The sequence below is a fragment of the Aulostomus chinensis genome, chromosome 23, assembly GCF_037954235.1.
Source record: "Aulostomus chinensis isolate RoL2024-O1b breed Wild chromosome 23, RoL_Achi_v1.0, whole genome shotgun sequence".
Lineage (NCBI taxonomy): Eukaryota > Metazoa > Chordata > Actinopteri > Syngnathiformes > Aulostomidae > Aulostomus > Aulostomus chinensis.
In genome coordinates this window covers 19,398,461-19,415,212 of record NC_141342.1, presented here as the reverse complement: position 1 = coordinate 19,415,212, position 16,752 = coordinate 19,398,461, and the positions used below count along the sequence as shown (strand labels likewise).

Sequence of the window (16,752 nt, the reverse complement as noted above, 5' to 3'; positions counted from 1 at the left end):
CAGCGGTATTTCCTGCCTGGACACTAATCAGGTCTTCTTTTATGGCAGTGTCCAGTCTATTGTTTCATTAAAGGTGTTTGCTGAGCAGTGTGATCTAGGACAGGGCTTGAGAGAGGCGATTAATAACTCGAAGCTGTCTTCTTAAAACTGTGCCACTTCTTTTACTGGGAGGGGGGAAGGAGCAGCATCTTCGAATAAGGGCAGTGAGATGTAGGTTTAGCTGGAGTTTGGTTTGCCCCTCACCTTTGTAGAACACAGTCGTCCTGGGGGTGACATCCAGATCCAGGGACGGACTGAAAGGGAAGGCCCACATCTGCGGTGCCACCGTAAGGATCAGCAGGAACAAGAGGGGCTGGACTGATCGCTGGTCTCCCATGTTTAACACCCAGTTCTGGTTCCAGTCTTGATTGCACGCGGTTTGTTTGGCGCTCCAAATCCAGGAAGCCCAGCAGCAAGCAGAGCCGTGACAATCCTCCAGCTCAGGACACGTTCAGTCTGTGCAGAGAAAAAGAACCATGTTTGAAACTAACAGAGGAACTGTTACACAAATCGACTCGTGGCTGGGGTCTTCACGAGGCGTTCTAGTATTTTTCAACCTGGGCCATATCCTCCCATGTGTTTGTGTTGAACAACCCTGACCAGCAACCTCAAAACAATTGCAACATAATGATATTGAGCAACCATGCATGTCGAAGTCCACCCACACACAGTTTATTTTTACCACTGACATGCTGACAGGAGACGTCATGCTGAAAGTGTGGCGCACTTAGTCAACTGTGACATCATTTGCATCCAAAGTCAAAGGCAAAAACTTCACTTTTTTCAATGTGGATGGGGCATTTGAATGAGACGGCATCCATGAGTCAGACAGAACATTTTGTATCCTCCAAAGAAACTGTTAGGAAGACTTTTCAAATCCGCTGGATCAGAACAAGAACTAGTCCTCCAACCCTTACATACAGGAAACATTTTAACTCAGTCTGGTTACGTTTAGAAACAAAAATATTTGGTTAGGTCCAAGAAAAGTTTACTTTGTGTTAGAATGAGAAATTGTTCTAACACTCAACGCCTGCAACAAACAAATCCTGCTGCAGCTACACAGTATTCCCACACACACATCCATCCACATTGCCAGTCAAAACCACCGCGTAACAGCTTTGAACAGCTTCCTCCACTCAGTAGCCTCGAACATGACTCTCAACGCAACGAGGTCACCCATCCAGCGCTCCCTCCACCTCCTTATACAGAGGATGGTCATGTGACTTTTTATCTTTAAGTGATCATAATTAATAATATTACTTTGATTTAAGCTAAAAACAAAGAAATCAGAAAACATCTGGTTCAGCGCTAGCCTGAAGAAGTTCAGATGAATATGCGAACTGGTCACACTCATTCCTGCAGGAGGAGGGGAAAAAAAAACATCTTTATGAATTCAAGACACCAACAGTGAGCTTTTGAAAACCAAATTATAGTTTTTTGGAAGTAGTAACATAAAATTAAATCAGTCCAACCACTCAGAATATAATTCCAACTTGCTTTATAAAGTTGCAAACACTAGGTTTGTAGGAAAACACCGAAGACAGGTTATGAATGCATCCCAATTCTCACATTTGTTATCTTCTCTTTGAAATAGACATTAAGAGAGAGCAAGGGTGTGTATCAACCTGCCAATCTGACATCAAGAGTCAAAAATTACTTACTGATATGCATCGTCAGTCTCTGATTAGCAGCAATTAGCCAAAGTGAAGGGCTAGGGGGTTGTTATCAAAGAGCAGGTAAAAAGTTCTGGCAGCTAAATAATGCACCACTGTGATGTTACAACACGCTGCTCCACCTCTTAATTAGCTGTGAGCACACTAGAGCAGCATGACGGATAATCTAGAGATTAGGCCCCGTGCCATCAACTCAATCTCCGCCTGGCTGCCCGTTCTCTGTCTCCGTCACTGATCAAAGGGTCAATACTGTGAATCCCACTCTGCAGCAAGATGACGGTAAAGAATTCCCAGCTTAGGCTCCTCCGCCGCCAGCGGTAATAACTAGCAGCATGAAGCCCAATGAGGCTAATGACCTCTGTGTTAGCAATTCGGATGCTAAGCTTTGACAGCGACCTGACCTTTACGATTACACGTTGAGAGATGAGATGGGTAAGAGTCAGAGTGATTGAGCAGGGGTCGCCTCTCCATCCTTTTTTATCCTCACCTACTGGATGTCCTAGAGCTCCAAGTCATTTTCACACTTTTCTTGTGCAAACCCACCACTGCTATGCTAACTAACTTAGTATACACAATTTATGTCACTTCTGGGATTGAGATTTGTATCAGCACATACTGTATATCTACTAATATATAGCATGTCAAATGGCAAAAACATATGATTAATCATACAGCCGTCCAGTAGCAGTCACTGATTGGTCAAATGTGAAGATACCAACAGTGATTCTGTTGAAGGGATATTTTACAGAAGAGGATTGGAAGCTTCACAGCTAACCAGTGGTGGGTCATTCTCTGCCTGGTCTCTACCTTATGATCCGTCCAGCCTGGGTGGCCATACCAGGGGCTTAAACTCACGACTGCACAGCTCTAGGGGTCAATGGGGAACAAGACCTCCCACCATGACCAGGAGACAGATGTTTTGAAAAAATATCTATAACAGCATTAAAAAAAAAGTCATGCATTTATGGAGCTACTTACTAACTGTTACCCTCTCTCACCTGGCAGGAGATGATGATAGCAGGCATGTTTGGGCCTAATCTGGGACCCTCTCATCTCAGCTACAGTATTAGTGAGTGTTGTCTGGGCCACATGAGGCCAAAGTGTGAAGAGGTCAGATGTTGGCCTCAGCTGCACCAAATATTAATCTGGGACGAAAAAAAAAAAAATTCAGTCTGAAGTCAATACTGTTCTTCACTGCCAGGTAAAAACGAAGCAGCTGGCGAGTTCACAATCAAATGAAGGTGTGTGATCATCTGCAGCCTTCCTCAGATCAGCAGAAGAGGAGCAAAACCTTAATTGTTGTCTATAAAAGACTTCCTAAGTCTTATCCTTCCCAGACAGGGCAACAAACTTGCCCCAATTAATATGTAAACTACAGCAAAACCTTTAAACTCTGTGGGGACAATTATCGTCTCTTGCCCGAGCACATTTCATCTGAAGGGAGCATCTATTTAAATTTCAAGTTTGGTTTTGATGTTCCTGCTGGTACTTGCTGAACTTTCATTTCAATGGTAGGTAAAGGACTGACTTGCAGGGCTGGAGGGAACAACTCAAGCACCTACAACACTACAAGACGGAGGAGACTCTCAAAAGGTTGCGTCGCAAAGTCCGTGTGAAACACCTGTGCACCTGTTTGGTTGTCCTGAACATCTACACAACATATAAAACTGTGACAAAACAGACGACAGCAGATCATCCAAACAAAGAAGGCATGCTGGCGCAAAGACCTTTGGTGTGGTTTCGTCAGCTGCAGCCCTCATGGAGCAAAACCATCATTGTCTCAACTCATCTGCATTTGTGTTGTGTGTGCCGTACAACAGGAACTGGCGTGGTGTTGACAGCGTGGTGTTGCCCGTCCGACGAAAGCACGGAAACCACGGGAGGGAAAAGTAAACACCTTTCTATTGCCACGCCCAGTGTGTTATGTATGATGGGAAACGTCAGGATTAGAATTAAATAACAGCCAGACACCAACATTTTGTCCTATTTCAAAGACAACTGCACTCTCGTTGTCACAAAAAGTCCTCAAAGACGCCATTATCGCCCTCATAGAAAAGAAGCGCTTTCCAGTGTCTGCGTCTCTCTAGGGGGACAGAATAATAAGCAAAACATGTAGTCTGACACATCTGCAGAAAAATCAATAAAGCAGGTAGCAATTCTCTTTCTTCCTTTTGTCTGTCAATCATATTGATTAGGTTTGTGCTCAAGCCATTAGCCAACATCAATATATAGAATAAATATATTGTATTGATAAGAGATTACCTACGTTTGGTAGGATACCTTCACTTCTATCTTCCTCTATTAAAAGCCAATGCGAGATATTGTAGCGATGAACTATAAATGAGATTACAACCTGAAGTTGGAACGGTATGAGATTTCCATCAACAATAAGTGTGTCATTCACATCGTTTCAATTCATTTTAAATGAAAAATTAAAACTTTGCGTTTCTTCTTCTTCATATCCTTTGCTCAACTCTAATGTTTAGCCCATCCACATTTGAGCCCAGTCTTGTACGTTCTTTCTGTTGAGTTCTTTTTTAATTATTATGAATAATTAAAAAGATATCAAGCTCATTTCCTGCCTGCTTGCTTTTTCTGCATTTGGATCCACGTTCCACCACACCACCCCAGAAAGAAGGATATTTACTTGGCATTCAAATGGATGTATGCTGGTTTAAAATCATCATCCTGCACCAATCTAATCAAGAATTTATCTAACTAATTATCAAATACAGATTTTTTTTGTACAGTTGTCTAATTAAAACCAGACAAATGGCAATTTTTAATAAGCTTAATGAGCATGTTACTCGCCCTCCGTCTCATTATTTTTCCATTCTACTTACATTTGCACTCTCCTCTCCCTTGAGATGATCACTGCTTAAGTTTGGAACAAATAATTAACACACAACATGTGGGAACATGTTTTACTTTCTACCAGGATCAACGCAGTCAGGAGGAAAAGAGAGGACCCGGCTAACAGGAAATGTTAGCACATCCCTGACTAGCAACAGGTTATAATGATGTCTTAAAGTAAATGTTTCTATCTTAACTTAAAAAAAAGAAACATTTTAAGGATGTTAAACAATTCAAATAATATTCCTATGATGCTAAAACAATGACAAATCCACAGAAGATGAGTTGGGAACATGTTTTACTTTCTACCAGGATCAACGCAGTCAGGAGGCAAAGGGAGATCCCGGCTAACAGGAAACATTAGCACATCCCTGACTAGCGACTGGTTTTAATGATGTCTTAAAGTAAATGTTTCTATCTTAACTTAAAAAATAAACATTTGAAGGATGTTATCAATTCAAATAGTATTCCTGTAAAGTTAAAACAATGTCAAAACTGCAGAAGATAAGTTCAGCCTTGCAATAACGCTCTGTTTCTGGTGAGCTCTGGTTGCTTTCTCTCCTTATCTTATTTTTTGTCTTCTTGAATTAATGAGTTCACTCACTTGTAATTTCTTTAAAAAAAACTTAAGTTTGAAACAAATATGAAACACATACACGTGGGAACATGTTTTACCTTCTACCAGGATCAACGCAGCCAGGAGGAAATGCGGGAACCCGGCTAACAGGAAACGTTAGCACATCCCTGAGTAGTGACAGGTTTTAATGATGTCTTAAAGTAAATGTTTCTATCTTAACTTAAAAAATAAACATTTGAAGGATGTTATCAATTCAAATAGTATTCCTGTAAAGTTAAAACAATGTCAAAACTGCAGAAGATAAGTTCAGCCTTGCGATAACGCTCTGTTTCTGGTGAGCTCTGGTTGCTTTCTCTCCTTATCTTATTTTTTGTCTTCTTGAATTAATGAGTTCACTCACTTGTAATTTCTTTAAAAAAAAAACTTAAGTTTTTAACAAATATGAAACACATACATTTGGGAACATGTTTTACCTTCTACCAGGACCAACGCAGCCAGGAGGCAATGCGAGAACCCGGCTAACAGGAAACGTTAGCACATCCCTGAGTAGTGACAGGTTTTAATGATGTCTTAAAGTAAATGTTTATATCTTAACTTAAAAAAAGAAACTTTTAAGGATGTTAAACAATTCAAATAATATTCCTATAAAGTTAAAACAATGACAAAACCACAGAAGATGAGTTGGGAACCTGGTTCTACCAGGATCAACGCAGTCAGGAGGCAAAGGGAGAAGTCAGCTAACAGGAAACGTTAGCACATCCCTGACTAGCAACAGGTTTTAATGATGTGTTAAAATGTCTCTACCTTAACTTAAAAAATAAACATTTAAGGATGTTAATCAATTCAAATAGTATTCCTGTAAAGTTAAAACAATGACAAAACCACAGAAGATCAGTTCAGCCTAGCGTTAACGCTCCGTTTCTTGCGATATCTAGTTGCTTTCTATCGTTATCTCAACATTTTTTCTTCTCTGCTTAATGACTTAATTCACTTCTAATTTATTAAGCAAAATAGTATCAACATGGCAGTTCATCGCCTGTGTGCAAAGCTTGTGTGGGCAGTGTATTGTTAGTTACAATGCTACATCTGCTACTCTGTTCATGTTAAAATATTTTTTTTAATTAAATGCATCATTCAATCTTTTGTCTCATATGCATCCTATGCTAAAAAAAAATAATGCAAGGGAACATTAAAATTGTTCATTATCATTATTATAATTATTAGAAATGTCCTGTCTGTCATGACAAACAGCCTTGTTCATGTTATTCCTATACAACAAAATTTCTAAAGTAATTTTAACTAAAGTTTAAAAGGCCTTAATTGTTTATAACTTTGAGAAAGCTATCAAGTTAAACATTTTTAGAAAATTCTGGAATTTAACCTTCAAGAGGAGCATTACATGAACAAAGAAAACCTTCCCGCTTAAATATATCACCAGAACATTTACATCAGAATATTTGTAGAACCAAATGTAATATCTGGCTGCGGTGGTTCACATATGGCCCGGAAACAGACCCGTTGTAGGACCGAAAGAAATTCACCACGACATTCGAAGTTTAGTGACTTCCAGTGAGAATAATCAGAGACCCTGTGAGCGGTCTGCGCGTCACGGAGGCGCAAACATCGTCCCCATGTGCACCTGTCCGACCCGGACTGCAGCACAGCGAGGGAAAACAGCTGCACACTTCCACTCTCCTTCATGCTACAGAGAATAAGTGCGTAGGAGGTGGGAAAGGGAGTAAAAACACATGAATTCCGCTTCAGAATTTAAATATACTTGACTTACTCACCTGCGTGTTTACTGAAGTCCAAATAAAATCCTCTGGCTCGCCTCCTGCTCCGCCATGAACACTGAGGTCCTCCTGACTGCTGCCGCTGCTGCGGTTTGCCACCTCTCTCTCTCTCTCTCTCTCTCTCTCTCTCTCTCTCTCCCTCTCACACACACACACACACACACACACACACACATATACGTGCGCGCGCAAATGCAGAAACCATGATTTTAAGAAGAAATGTCAAAGTTATTTGAAATGTATGTACCGATAGATAGATAGATAGATAGATAGATAGATAGATAGATAGTGACTCCCTCATAAATAGTACAATAGATATTTTACAATATTTGACAAAAGTCCGATAAGCTCCAACAAGAATCTGGATTTTACTTGTATGTTTCCTTAATGTTGTTTCTTATGACTTCCTGAAAACAGTGAAGACGTTTTTAAAACGCGAACCTCTGCGGTCAGTGGAATACTGCGCCTTACGTCTGACCTCTGCTGGAAGAGAGACGCAACGACAACAGCTGCTACTCACCTGTTTGAGGTGACCTCAACCAGCATGAGTGCATTTTCTAGCTGACCAAATAATGTTACTACTCCTCGCAGCATCAAATACCTTTGAGAATTTCGTAACGGGCCCTCTGCTACGGCCACAAGATGTTAAAGCTAAAAACTGATCGAATTGTTTCCGGTTTTTTTTGTCAATGGATAATCAAATTATGGGGGAAAACTTATATCTTGAGGCCACAATATTTTTTTCCTCTCTACGGATGCTCCAGGGCTCCTTTGAATTGTTTGGAGTCGGTCTGACAGTTGTTTGGTGCCAGACAGACACAGACAAGACATGTAGAACTGCATAAATACAGGAATGGAGAAACAGATCGTCAAAATACAGGAAAAATCATAGCTGTAGAAATGCATCAATAGAGAGCCAAAAAATACGTACATAAAAGTAGCATTCTAAAAAAAGAAAAGTTTAATTATTTTTTTACACATCATCTTATGTCCTCCATCGGGGTATTTGGGGCAAGTTCTAACCAAGCCATGAAGAGGTTTTTTTTTTTTCTTTCTATCCATCTCCCTGCCTCATGGTGGTTTCGATTCTACGCGTCTTTTCACAGCCAACGTCGTCACGGCTGTGCACCCGCACCCGACTGTAGTAATCATGACGTGGACCGTCTGCCTCCCTCCGTCGCCCTGCCCGCTCCTCACACACCGACCGCCGACTACGAGGAGAGCCAGAAGCCGACAAGCCTGCCTCCCGGCAATTAAAACACGGTTTATTTACTGGGATAACAGCTCGGTTTGGCAGTACGTGTACTTTCTTCTGACTGTTGTTTGAACTTAGTTGTAAACGTGTCCACCTAAAGCTAGTTAACCAGCTAGCATGCTAGCACTTCAGTACTAGCGCTAACCAATGAGCTAACAGTGGTAATTAGACGTTAGCCTCTGTTGGTATGAGTTTACTCTTCAGTACGCGATGGAATAGGAGTTGTTCGTGTGATTTGAGCATGTTAAATCGGTCGGCGATGTCTCAGCTCGTTAACTATCTATCTAGCTTGAAAATTACCAACATAACAATACCATGGCGGCGTTTTTCACAAGTACCCGACGGAGCTGCTATAATTAGTAGAGGCAGTCACAGTCGAAGATATCCCCAGCGCCTTTGCTTGTTATTTAATTGTTTCGTGGCTATTCTTGTGTTTAAAATCCTATGCTCGCTGCGTTTCTGGTTCAGTGGTAATCAGGTAGCCGCATCCTTAGCCAGTTTGCCTCCCTCAGCTGTTGCACATTCAAGCAACAGGTGATAAGGAAGTCAGATGTGGTTGTTTTTCATGTGAAGATCATCTTCCTAGAGATTAGGTTTCACAATGTTTGATCATCATGTTCCTCAGCAGGTGTATCTCACAGTCCTGCTGTCCTACAGGTGGAACCTGCTAGAAGTCTGAGTCCCCCTCCCCTCCCTGCTGCCGATTTAGCACGATAAGTGATATATGATAAGTTCCAGCCTAGAGTTCCCTTCCCCGTTGTTGGAATGCTGCCATTTTGCTGAGCTCCTGATATGAAACTAGTTTTGCAGCTGTGCGTAGTAGACCCTTTATTGTGGATGGCTCTGTTATTGTAAGCTATTTTCTTTCCTCTGGAGATAAAAGAGTCAGGTGTGAAGTTAGATATTTGTTGATGTTCTAAAGGGAACTCTTCTCCCAAGGGTCCTGCAGGGACTGGAGCTTCACAAGGGAAATGGAACAATACCAATAAGTAAATTCAATTATGTACATTTGTTCTGTGGATATTTGTGTCCTCAGGTGTCTGTACTAAGGACTAAAGAGCCATGTTCAGGTTCACAGGCACACACTTGAAAACACTCCGCTGCAAGTGTGCAGAAAGCATAATTAATGCTCAGCGGTGCATCTTGATGCTCTGTGACATGTCCCTGGTGATTCAGTGATTTAATGCAGTTCCTGTTCGCCTAGGTGACAGGAAACAACTTGAAGAATGTTTCTATCCAGTCTCAAGTGTTTCATGACTTGCTCTACTGTGTTTTCACAGGCTATGATGAGCCGGTGACCCCGGACTGGCCAGGCCGTGAGATGATTGCAGCTTGGCACAGTAAAATAATTAAGTGATAGACAAAGAAGAATGGGCAGAAGATCCTGCTGGCCAGGTGTTGTGTCTACAGCTGTACTCTATGGCTCACTGGCCCTGTTCACCTCCATCCTTCACAATGTTTTCCTGCTCTACTACGTGGAGACGTTTGTATCTGTCTACAAGATTGACAAAGTCTCCTTCTGGGTGGGAGAGGTGAGTGGCTAGAGACCTAACTTGCTGATTTGTGTAACGTGCTCAGGAGCCATTTTTTAAGTACTTTGACTTATTTATTACTGAGAAAATGTGTGTGACATTAAAAAAAACGATACCATATTGAACTTGTAATTGTGAAAATATGACTTGGTATGATTTCATTTTCACAGAGGAATCGTAAAATACAATGTATATTGCAGCTGTTTTACCAATATATTGACATTTAGCATCTGAGTCTAATTCAGAATGTGTTAATCTTGATATTCTGTCCCACACTGAGATATTGAAATAGATCATATGATGATGCAGCTTTCCATACTCCTTTTTGCTCATCAGTAAGCATCGATAGCTAATCAATATATTTGTGGCCTTGCAACAAACTCCTGTCCTCCTTCTGGCTGCTTGTACAGACGGTGTTCCTGTTGTGGAACAGTCTGAACGACCCTCTCTTCGGCTGGCTGAGTGACCGCTCCTTCCTCAGCTCCCCTCAGTAAGTGTCTGCATCCTTTCTTGTTGATACTGAATGTAGACAATGAAAATATTCTACATGAATGTATTTTTGGACAGTTTGCTGTTTCTGTGTTTTTCCTCTCAGGATTGTTGATACATAGGAAAAAGTAAATCTAAGCTAGGGTTGAGGGTGGATTTTTTTGGTCCTTTTTTAAAATGTATTTCTGGCCCCGATGAACTATGAGGTAAATATCAGCATCATGTAGTTAATGTGATGTTTGTCAGTGTACAACTTTTATCAGGTTAGAAGTCAGACAACTGCTGGTGTATTCACAAAAAAGTTTAAATGCCATGTCCTCACGGGTGCTGGACTTCCTGGAAAACACTTGATTTTTGATTGGACATATTCAAGGTTTGAGAAGTTTTTGAATTTCGTGTAAATGCTTGAAATTTTGATTTTATTACTTTCGTCGTAAAACTTGTAACTTGTGGTGTATGACGGCTTCGCCTAATGGTAAATATGTGTCACCGTTTTTGATTTTAGCTCATTTGTTACACAGGTTTAGCAAACAAAAAACAAAAAAAACCCACAACAACAAAAATGTAAATGATTTTTTGAGCGCTTATGAATTAATAAAAATGGTCAAAAATCACTTCAAATTACTTCTTGGAGAAATCAAAATCTTAAGTATCCAAAACTTTTGGCAGTTGATTTATTTATTGTTGAGCACAGCTTTGAGGTGCTGGAAAAGTTTGATAATGATGCTTATTAATACTTAAAAATGATGATAAAAGTGCTTGAATTTGACTGAAGGTTTGGGAACCCTTCAAATGCCTGTTTAGTTCCCACGTGTGACTTATTTTCCAAATTAAGAAGCCTGATGTCCCAAGACGTACCACTGCTGTTGCCACATTCCAAAGTTTGACATTTTGTGACCTAAATATGTGCACACACCAGATCATGGGGATGTTTCAGCTCTAGCCAGAGTAAAGGCCATGAGGCCAAGGAATCAGAACCACTGTCAGGATGCACGTACAGAAAGCTGAGATCTTTGTGCACCGATTAAAGAGGTTATCAGTATTAAAACATTGGCCTCATCAGTTGTTGACGCAGTCTGAATATTGCGTGTCTGTACCAGGGAGGTTGCTTATTCATCCGGGGACTGTAACTGGAGTGTTCTGTTGTTGTTCCACCCAGGTCAGGCTCCCAGATAACGTCCCCAGAGGTGGTGCTGAAGCGGCTCAAGGCCCTATCCACCAATGGCCCTCTTTTTGCTCTGTCCTTCCTGGCCTTCTGGGTGGCGTGGGCCAGCCCAGGTCTGCAGTTCCTGCTGTGCCTCTGCCTTTACGATGGGTTCCTCACGATGGTGGACCTCCACCACAGCGCCCTGCTGGCTGACCTCGCTGTATCTGCCACCGACCGCACGCGCCTCAACTTTCACTGCTCGGTGTTCAGCGCTCTGGGCTCCTTCTCCGTGTTCTTGTCCTACTCCTTCTGGGACAAGGAAGACTTCCACTTCTTTCGTTTCTTCTGCATGACTCTGGCTACTTTTTCCGTAGTAGGTTTTTTCTTTGTATCCCGGATGCTTCGGCGTCGTTTTCAAAAGGAAGTTCGTCCTAGACAGGATGAGTCACAGATTCTCAAAGAGTAAGTACTTTTAAAAAAGTCTTTAGCCGGTGGTACTGCTTTTCTTCTCCATCTTACTCTTCTCTTATCTTCTTCTCATCTGTCCCAGGCTGAATGTTGGACAGGCTCCATTTACTCATCCAGAAAAACCTGTCACGATTGGACAGTACCTCAGACAACTCGCCAAGCACAAGAATTTCATGTGGTTTGTGTCCATGAACCTCATTCAGGTAAGATGCGGGACAAATAAAAGGGTAGATTTAGAGTAGGATGAGCCGAAAAAGACATGTCAGTTTTCACAGCAATTTTTAGTCCTACAGCATAAAAATAACAAACTTAAATTCTGTATTCTTCCCATTGAGCCAGCTTTTGGTTTCAATATTAGAAAACATATATTTTTGGCCATCGAGAGAGAAAAAAGTTGTTCTCAAGATTTAACTTAGTCCCACAATTTATGAATTTGAGACCATGAGATCTTACTTATTTCTGTAAGTTCCTTAATTTGTCATCTACCTCTAAAAAAAACTGAGTGAAGAAGTTACATCTCATGGCCTGGAAATAACTAAATTAGGGGGGACAGGTTATATTTTACTGCCGTGTACATTTTTTTGTGTGTTAGCTGTTCTGGGGCTCCATCATATGATTTGAGTTTCATGCAGTTTGAGTGTTTTATTGACTGCTTTTAAAGTGTATATTAGCTCAAATTGTGCAAACAAATAACATACTTTATATTGAATTGAAATTTATTAGTTGAAGTAACTTCGATCAAGGGTGTAACAATGTGAATATCAGGAGACATAGATGCATGATGTAAGGCTCCTGTATCTGTAGTCGGACCCAGTGGTTAATCATTGCATCTGTAAATGTTCTCCAGTGGATCTGTGTTATTGCACTGGAACTATTTTTAGAAAATCCATCTCTTTTTTGTTGTTGTTGTTGTTGTTGTTGCTTGAATCAAAAATTGACCCACTTCTTTGTCATCTGTGTTGTTGTTCTTCTCTTGCAATGATCTGTTTGGTTGAGGAAGAGGTTCTTGTGTCAGGGAGGCTTTTATGGGTCACGGCTTTTTGAGAATGATTTCCACACTTGGTATTGTTGTCACTACCTCTCCTGCAGGTGTTCCACTGCCATTTCAACAGCAACTTCTTCCCTCTTTTTCTGGAGCATCTCCTGTCTGACCACATCTCTGCCTCCACGGGTTCCATCTTACTGGGTAAGAGACAGGAAATGACTGCTAATCCCAGTGTGTTGCAAACAACCTTTGGAATAATGAAAACATGGTCATCCAAAGGGTCATTTTAAAACTAAACTGTGATTTGAGTGTCATGTTTTACGCATGCTTTGATTCGTATGTGTTGGAAGGATGTATAGACAAGTTGGGGGTTTTTGCAGCAAACAAATCTGTAAATGACAACCATAGATTTTTTGTCAGTCGACATAGACCTCCAAGACTGTACAGAGCAGATCGCATTGTGGCTGCAATTGAAGAGATTTCTAACTTTATATTAATTTACTGAATGTTTTTTCCATTATGTTCAACTCCCAATCCTTGTAACTATCATTATTTGTCTTGGTCGTTAGCCTTTTCTTTGAATACAGCTCTGCTTGTGCTCCCACGCAGGAATCTCTTTCATTGCCCCCCACCTGAACAACTTGTATTTCCTGACACTGTGCCAGCGTTATGGGGTTTACCAAGTTATCCGCTGGCTTTTTATGCTCAAACTGGGACTTAGTGTGGCTATGCTGCTGGCAGGGGCTGACCACATTTATCTGCTGTGCATCTTCATTGCTAGGTATGGCCACGCACACACGTCAGCAGCACACGCATCAGGGCTTCGATGTGTGAACGCTCATCTTTGTTTTGCTTGTTCATCACTGTCAACGCTTATTGCACAAACAGTGACAAGGATGAGCAGAATTGCTCTGTGTACACCTGAAGGGTTTGCCTGTCACAGTCTGTCACCGAGATCGCTTTACACATGATGTTTCAGGTCCAATGTGAGCTTTGTCCTCATTTTGCCTGACTGTCACTGATACTTGGACTTAGGGATGTCCCAGTTCGGTCTGAAAGACCAGAAACAAGCCGATCAAGGCTTTTAGAAACTGATTAAAATAGGATCCATCCATCTTCACCTTCCGCTTATTCCTTACTAGTAAGGGTCGCGGGGGGGCTGGAGCCTATCCCAGCATCTACGGGCAAGAGGCGGGGTACACCTTGGACAGGTCGCCAGTCCATCGCAGGGCCAACATACAGAGACGAACAACCATTCGCACTCACATTCATACCTCCAGTCAATTTAGAGAATTCAATCAGCCTCGTCCCCAATTGCATGTCTTTGGACTGTGGGAGGAAGCCGGAGTACCAGAGAGAACCTGATTTAAAATAGGATCCCTCTGTTTAACATCCGCTGTTGCATCAATTGCTGTTTTTGAGGTTGATTAATCAGTTCATTCTTCAAAATACATCAACAAAACATGAAGGCGCAGCTTGAATGGTGTGCATTTTAGTAACGTTCAGTAAGTATCATTTATTTAAATAGCACCTCTCGCAGGTGCAAAAATCACAAACTATTTTACAGCTATAAATAAAACTGCGAAATAAGAAATGAGAATAAGCTACTGTGTTCTCTGGGAAAACACAAGTGCATTAGCGTATGCACAATTTAAAATGACTCGGACAGTAAGCAGACAGATTAGAGTGGCGGTCACATGGTCTGATTCCTCCCCTCCTGTGGCAGTAATTACTCTGGCCACTAGATGGCATATGGAGGACAGTCTTGTTAGTCAGACCACTGAATAAAACTCCCTAACAGAAGTACACAGATCAATGTATCCTTGATTTATTCATTTATTTATTTATTTATGGCAGAAACCATTTAGTTACATTATAAAGCATGTTTAAAATAAGACTGCAGGGCTCTGGAGGCTGTTACCTGACTCTTCTCCCTCCTAGTAACCGGGTGTTTACGGAGGGGACGTGCAAACTGCTCAAGCTGGTGGTATCAGATCTGGTGGACGAGGACTTTGTGGTTAATCGACGTCAGCAGGCCGCCTCAGCGCTCCTCTTCGGGATGGTAGCCTTGTTGACTAAACCTGGCCAGACATTTGCGCCGCTCATCGGCACCTGGCTGCTGTGTGCATACACAGGTACACAGTCACGCTGTCCTGTTTCAGATGCTGCTACTAATGTCCTCACTAAATAAACACTCATGTTTCTCCCTCCAGGTTATGATGTTTTCCAAAGAGAACCTGTGAAGGACACTCTGGTTTCTGTGCCTGACATGGCCCCTGGTTCAGGGACTCCGCCTCTGCGGCTGGGGTGCTTCTACATGCTGGTGTTTGTGCCTATCACCTGTGCCCTGCTCCAGTTGGCCGCCTGGTCCCGCTTCACCCTGCATGGCCGCAAGCTGCTAGGCATCAAGATGTCCAGGCAAGGGGCCCAGCACGGGAACCTGGTGGACGTCAAGGCCATATGATCTGAACGAAGCTGCACAGAGACACTTTTTATTCGAGAGTTATGTGATGAATCGAGCAGAAAACTGCTGTGATCGCTTCACTCTGCAGGGCTGCCATGAGTGCAAACCACTGCACAACATGTGGCTTGTCACTGTGGCTCACACAGCCCCCCCGGGGGCAACAACAGTTTGAACTATTAAACCTGCCTTATTTTATATCAAAGTGTTTACCTATATTTATATTTGAACAGATGACCAAAAGATTAGATAGAATCAAACGCTCCTGTGGATACAGAGGGACCAAGACACAAATCTTCAGGGTCTGGGCTAAAGAAGACCCTCCTTAGTGAAGCATCTCGTCTGGAATGCAGTTCAAATGCCTTCAGCAGAGGGACGTTTACTGCTGTGTGTCCTGAGTGCTCCGACACACTGCTGAGAGAATGTCCAGCCAGTCTGATGGTAAATCTGTATTTTCTGGTATTTCCAACATTGATGTTTTTGCACAAAACTGCCATTTTTGTTTCTGGTATACCATTGTGGTATTTTGCGTGCTGTCGTGTTGAACATTGGAAGTCTAAAACCATGGTGATAAATGATCAGTCCTCTTTTGTAATTTTTCATCTTACACAAACAATGTGAGGCTTTACCACAAATAAACTTCACATCTTGGAGTCAAACTGTATTGACTGCAGTGTTTGTCACAAACCTGAAATGTGAAATTGTCTGGACTGAGGCCTCATTCCCATTTTTGAGGGAAGTGAAAACCCTCATTTTGATCCTGAAGCTTGAAAGTGTTTCTCCAAACCATTTGAATTTTAAAGTTTCCAACACTCTTGAGAGAATAGAGACCGAGCAACTATAATGCATGAATTCGATGGTTGGATTACTTCAAAGAGTGTGCGTCTGTAATCAGACTGTGAAGTGAGCAATGGAAAACCAGCTCGGCCAAACTGCGCATGCATACTCAGGCGGCTTCTGTATGAAGACTTGAACCCTTGACTGAGGACACTGTTTGCCAAAGAGGACTTCAATCAGCTGATTAATGAGGCAGTTCAGTTTTGATTTTTGTGCCAATTGTCAAAACTTGCAATTTAAACTGAAATTTTGCCTGGGAAAAGTACAATTTGCGCATGATTTAACAAGTTAAAGTTCTATTTACGCAAAATTCCTATTGCCGTTAAAAACTACGGACACTTCAGTACTTCCAACTCTGCTTTACGGCAGATGTGATGGTAATCGTGAAAGTCTTAAACTACAGCAATTTTGTAGTTTACAGCTAAAATTGTGTAAAGTTAACTTTTCATAACATGAACATATTTCATAGCCTGTGCACATGGAAAGTATTAGTCATTAGAACTTCTTTAACATCTTTGTGTTTGCCCTGAATTCCTTATTCTGAATCACTCCTTTTCATTCACACCCGCCGTAAGTGGTGGATACTGTCGCTAAAAACACCACCTATCAAGCTTTCGTATCCATGGAGACATTTGGAACCGTG

The 16,752-nt window shown here is 41.7% G+C and overlaps 2 protein-coding genes across 5 annotated transcripts in view; one reads left to right on the top strand and one right to left on the bottom strand.

Moving 5' to 3' along the window:
- sema4gb (sema domain, immunoglobulin domain (Ig), transmembrane domain (TM) and short cytoplasmic domain, (semaphorin) 4Gb) overlaps window positions 1-7,009 on the bottom strand; it is a 39,110-nt gene extending 32,101 nt beyond the window's left edge. For 2 of the 3 annotated variants that reach the window (XR_015111683.1, XM_086196467.1), the window contains exons 1-2: window positions 6,933-7,009; window positions 244-495 (exon numbers count right to left, since the gene is read on the bottom strand). Coding sequence is in view for 2 of the 3 variants with exons in the window: in XM_086196467.1 (XP_086052593.1) it covers window positions 244-376 (133 nt within the window). In the remaining variant the exon portion in view is untranslated. Of the gene's footprint in view, window positions 1-243; window positions 496-5,240; window positions 5,332-6,932 lie in introns of those variants that run through there. The other variant, XM_086196468.1, reaches the window with a different exon arrangement.
- A 1,016-nt stretch (window positions 7,010-8,025) lies between these two features.
- Window positions 8,026-15,923, top strand: slc68a1a (solute carrier family 68 member 1a). Of its 2 annotated transcripts, none has more exons than XM_086196022.1 (9): window positions 8,026-8,231; window positions 9,471-9,722; window positions 10,133-10,212; window positions 11,371-11,820; window positions 11,909-12,029; window positions 12,916-13,012; window positions 13,421-13,592; window positions 14,753-14,946; window positions 15,025-15,923. In XM_086196022.1, the coding sequence occupies exons 2-9, from the start codon at window positions 9,561-9,563 to the stop codon at window positions 15,273-15,275; spliced, it is 1,527 nt and encodes a 508-aa protein (XP_086052148.1). In that variant the 5' UTR covers window positions 8,026-8,231; window positions 9,471-9,560; the 3' UTR covers window positions 15,276-15,923. The 2 variants fall into 2 exon arrangements, with proteins under 2 accessions (XP_086052148.1, XP_086052149.1); XM_086196023.1 differs by lacking the exon at window positions 8,026-8,231 and adding an exon at window positions 8,861-9,041.
- The last annotated feature ends 829 nt before the right edge of the window (window positions 15,924-16,752 follow it).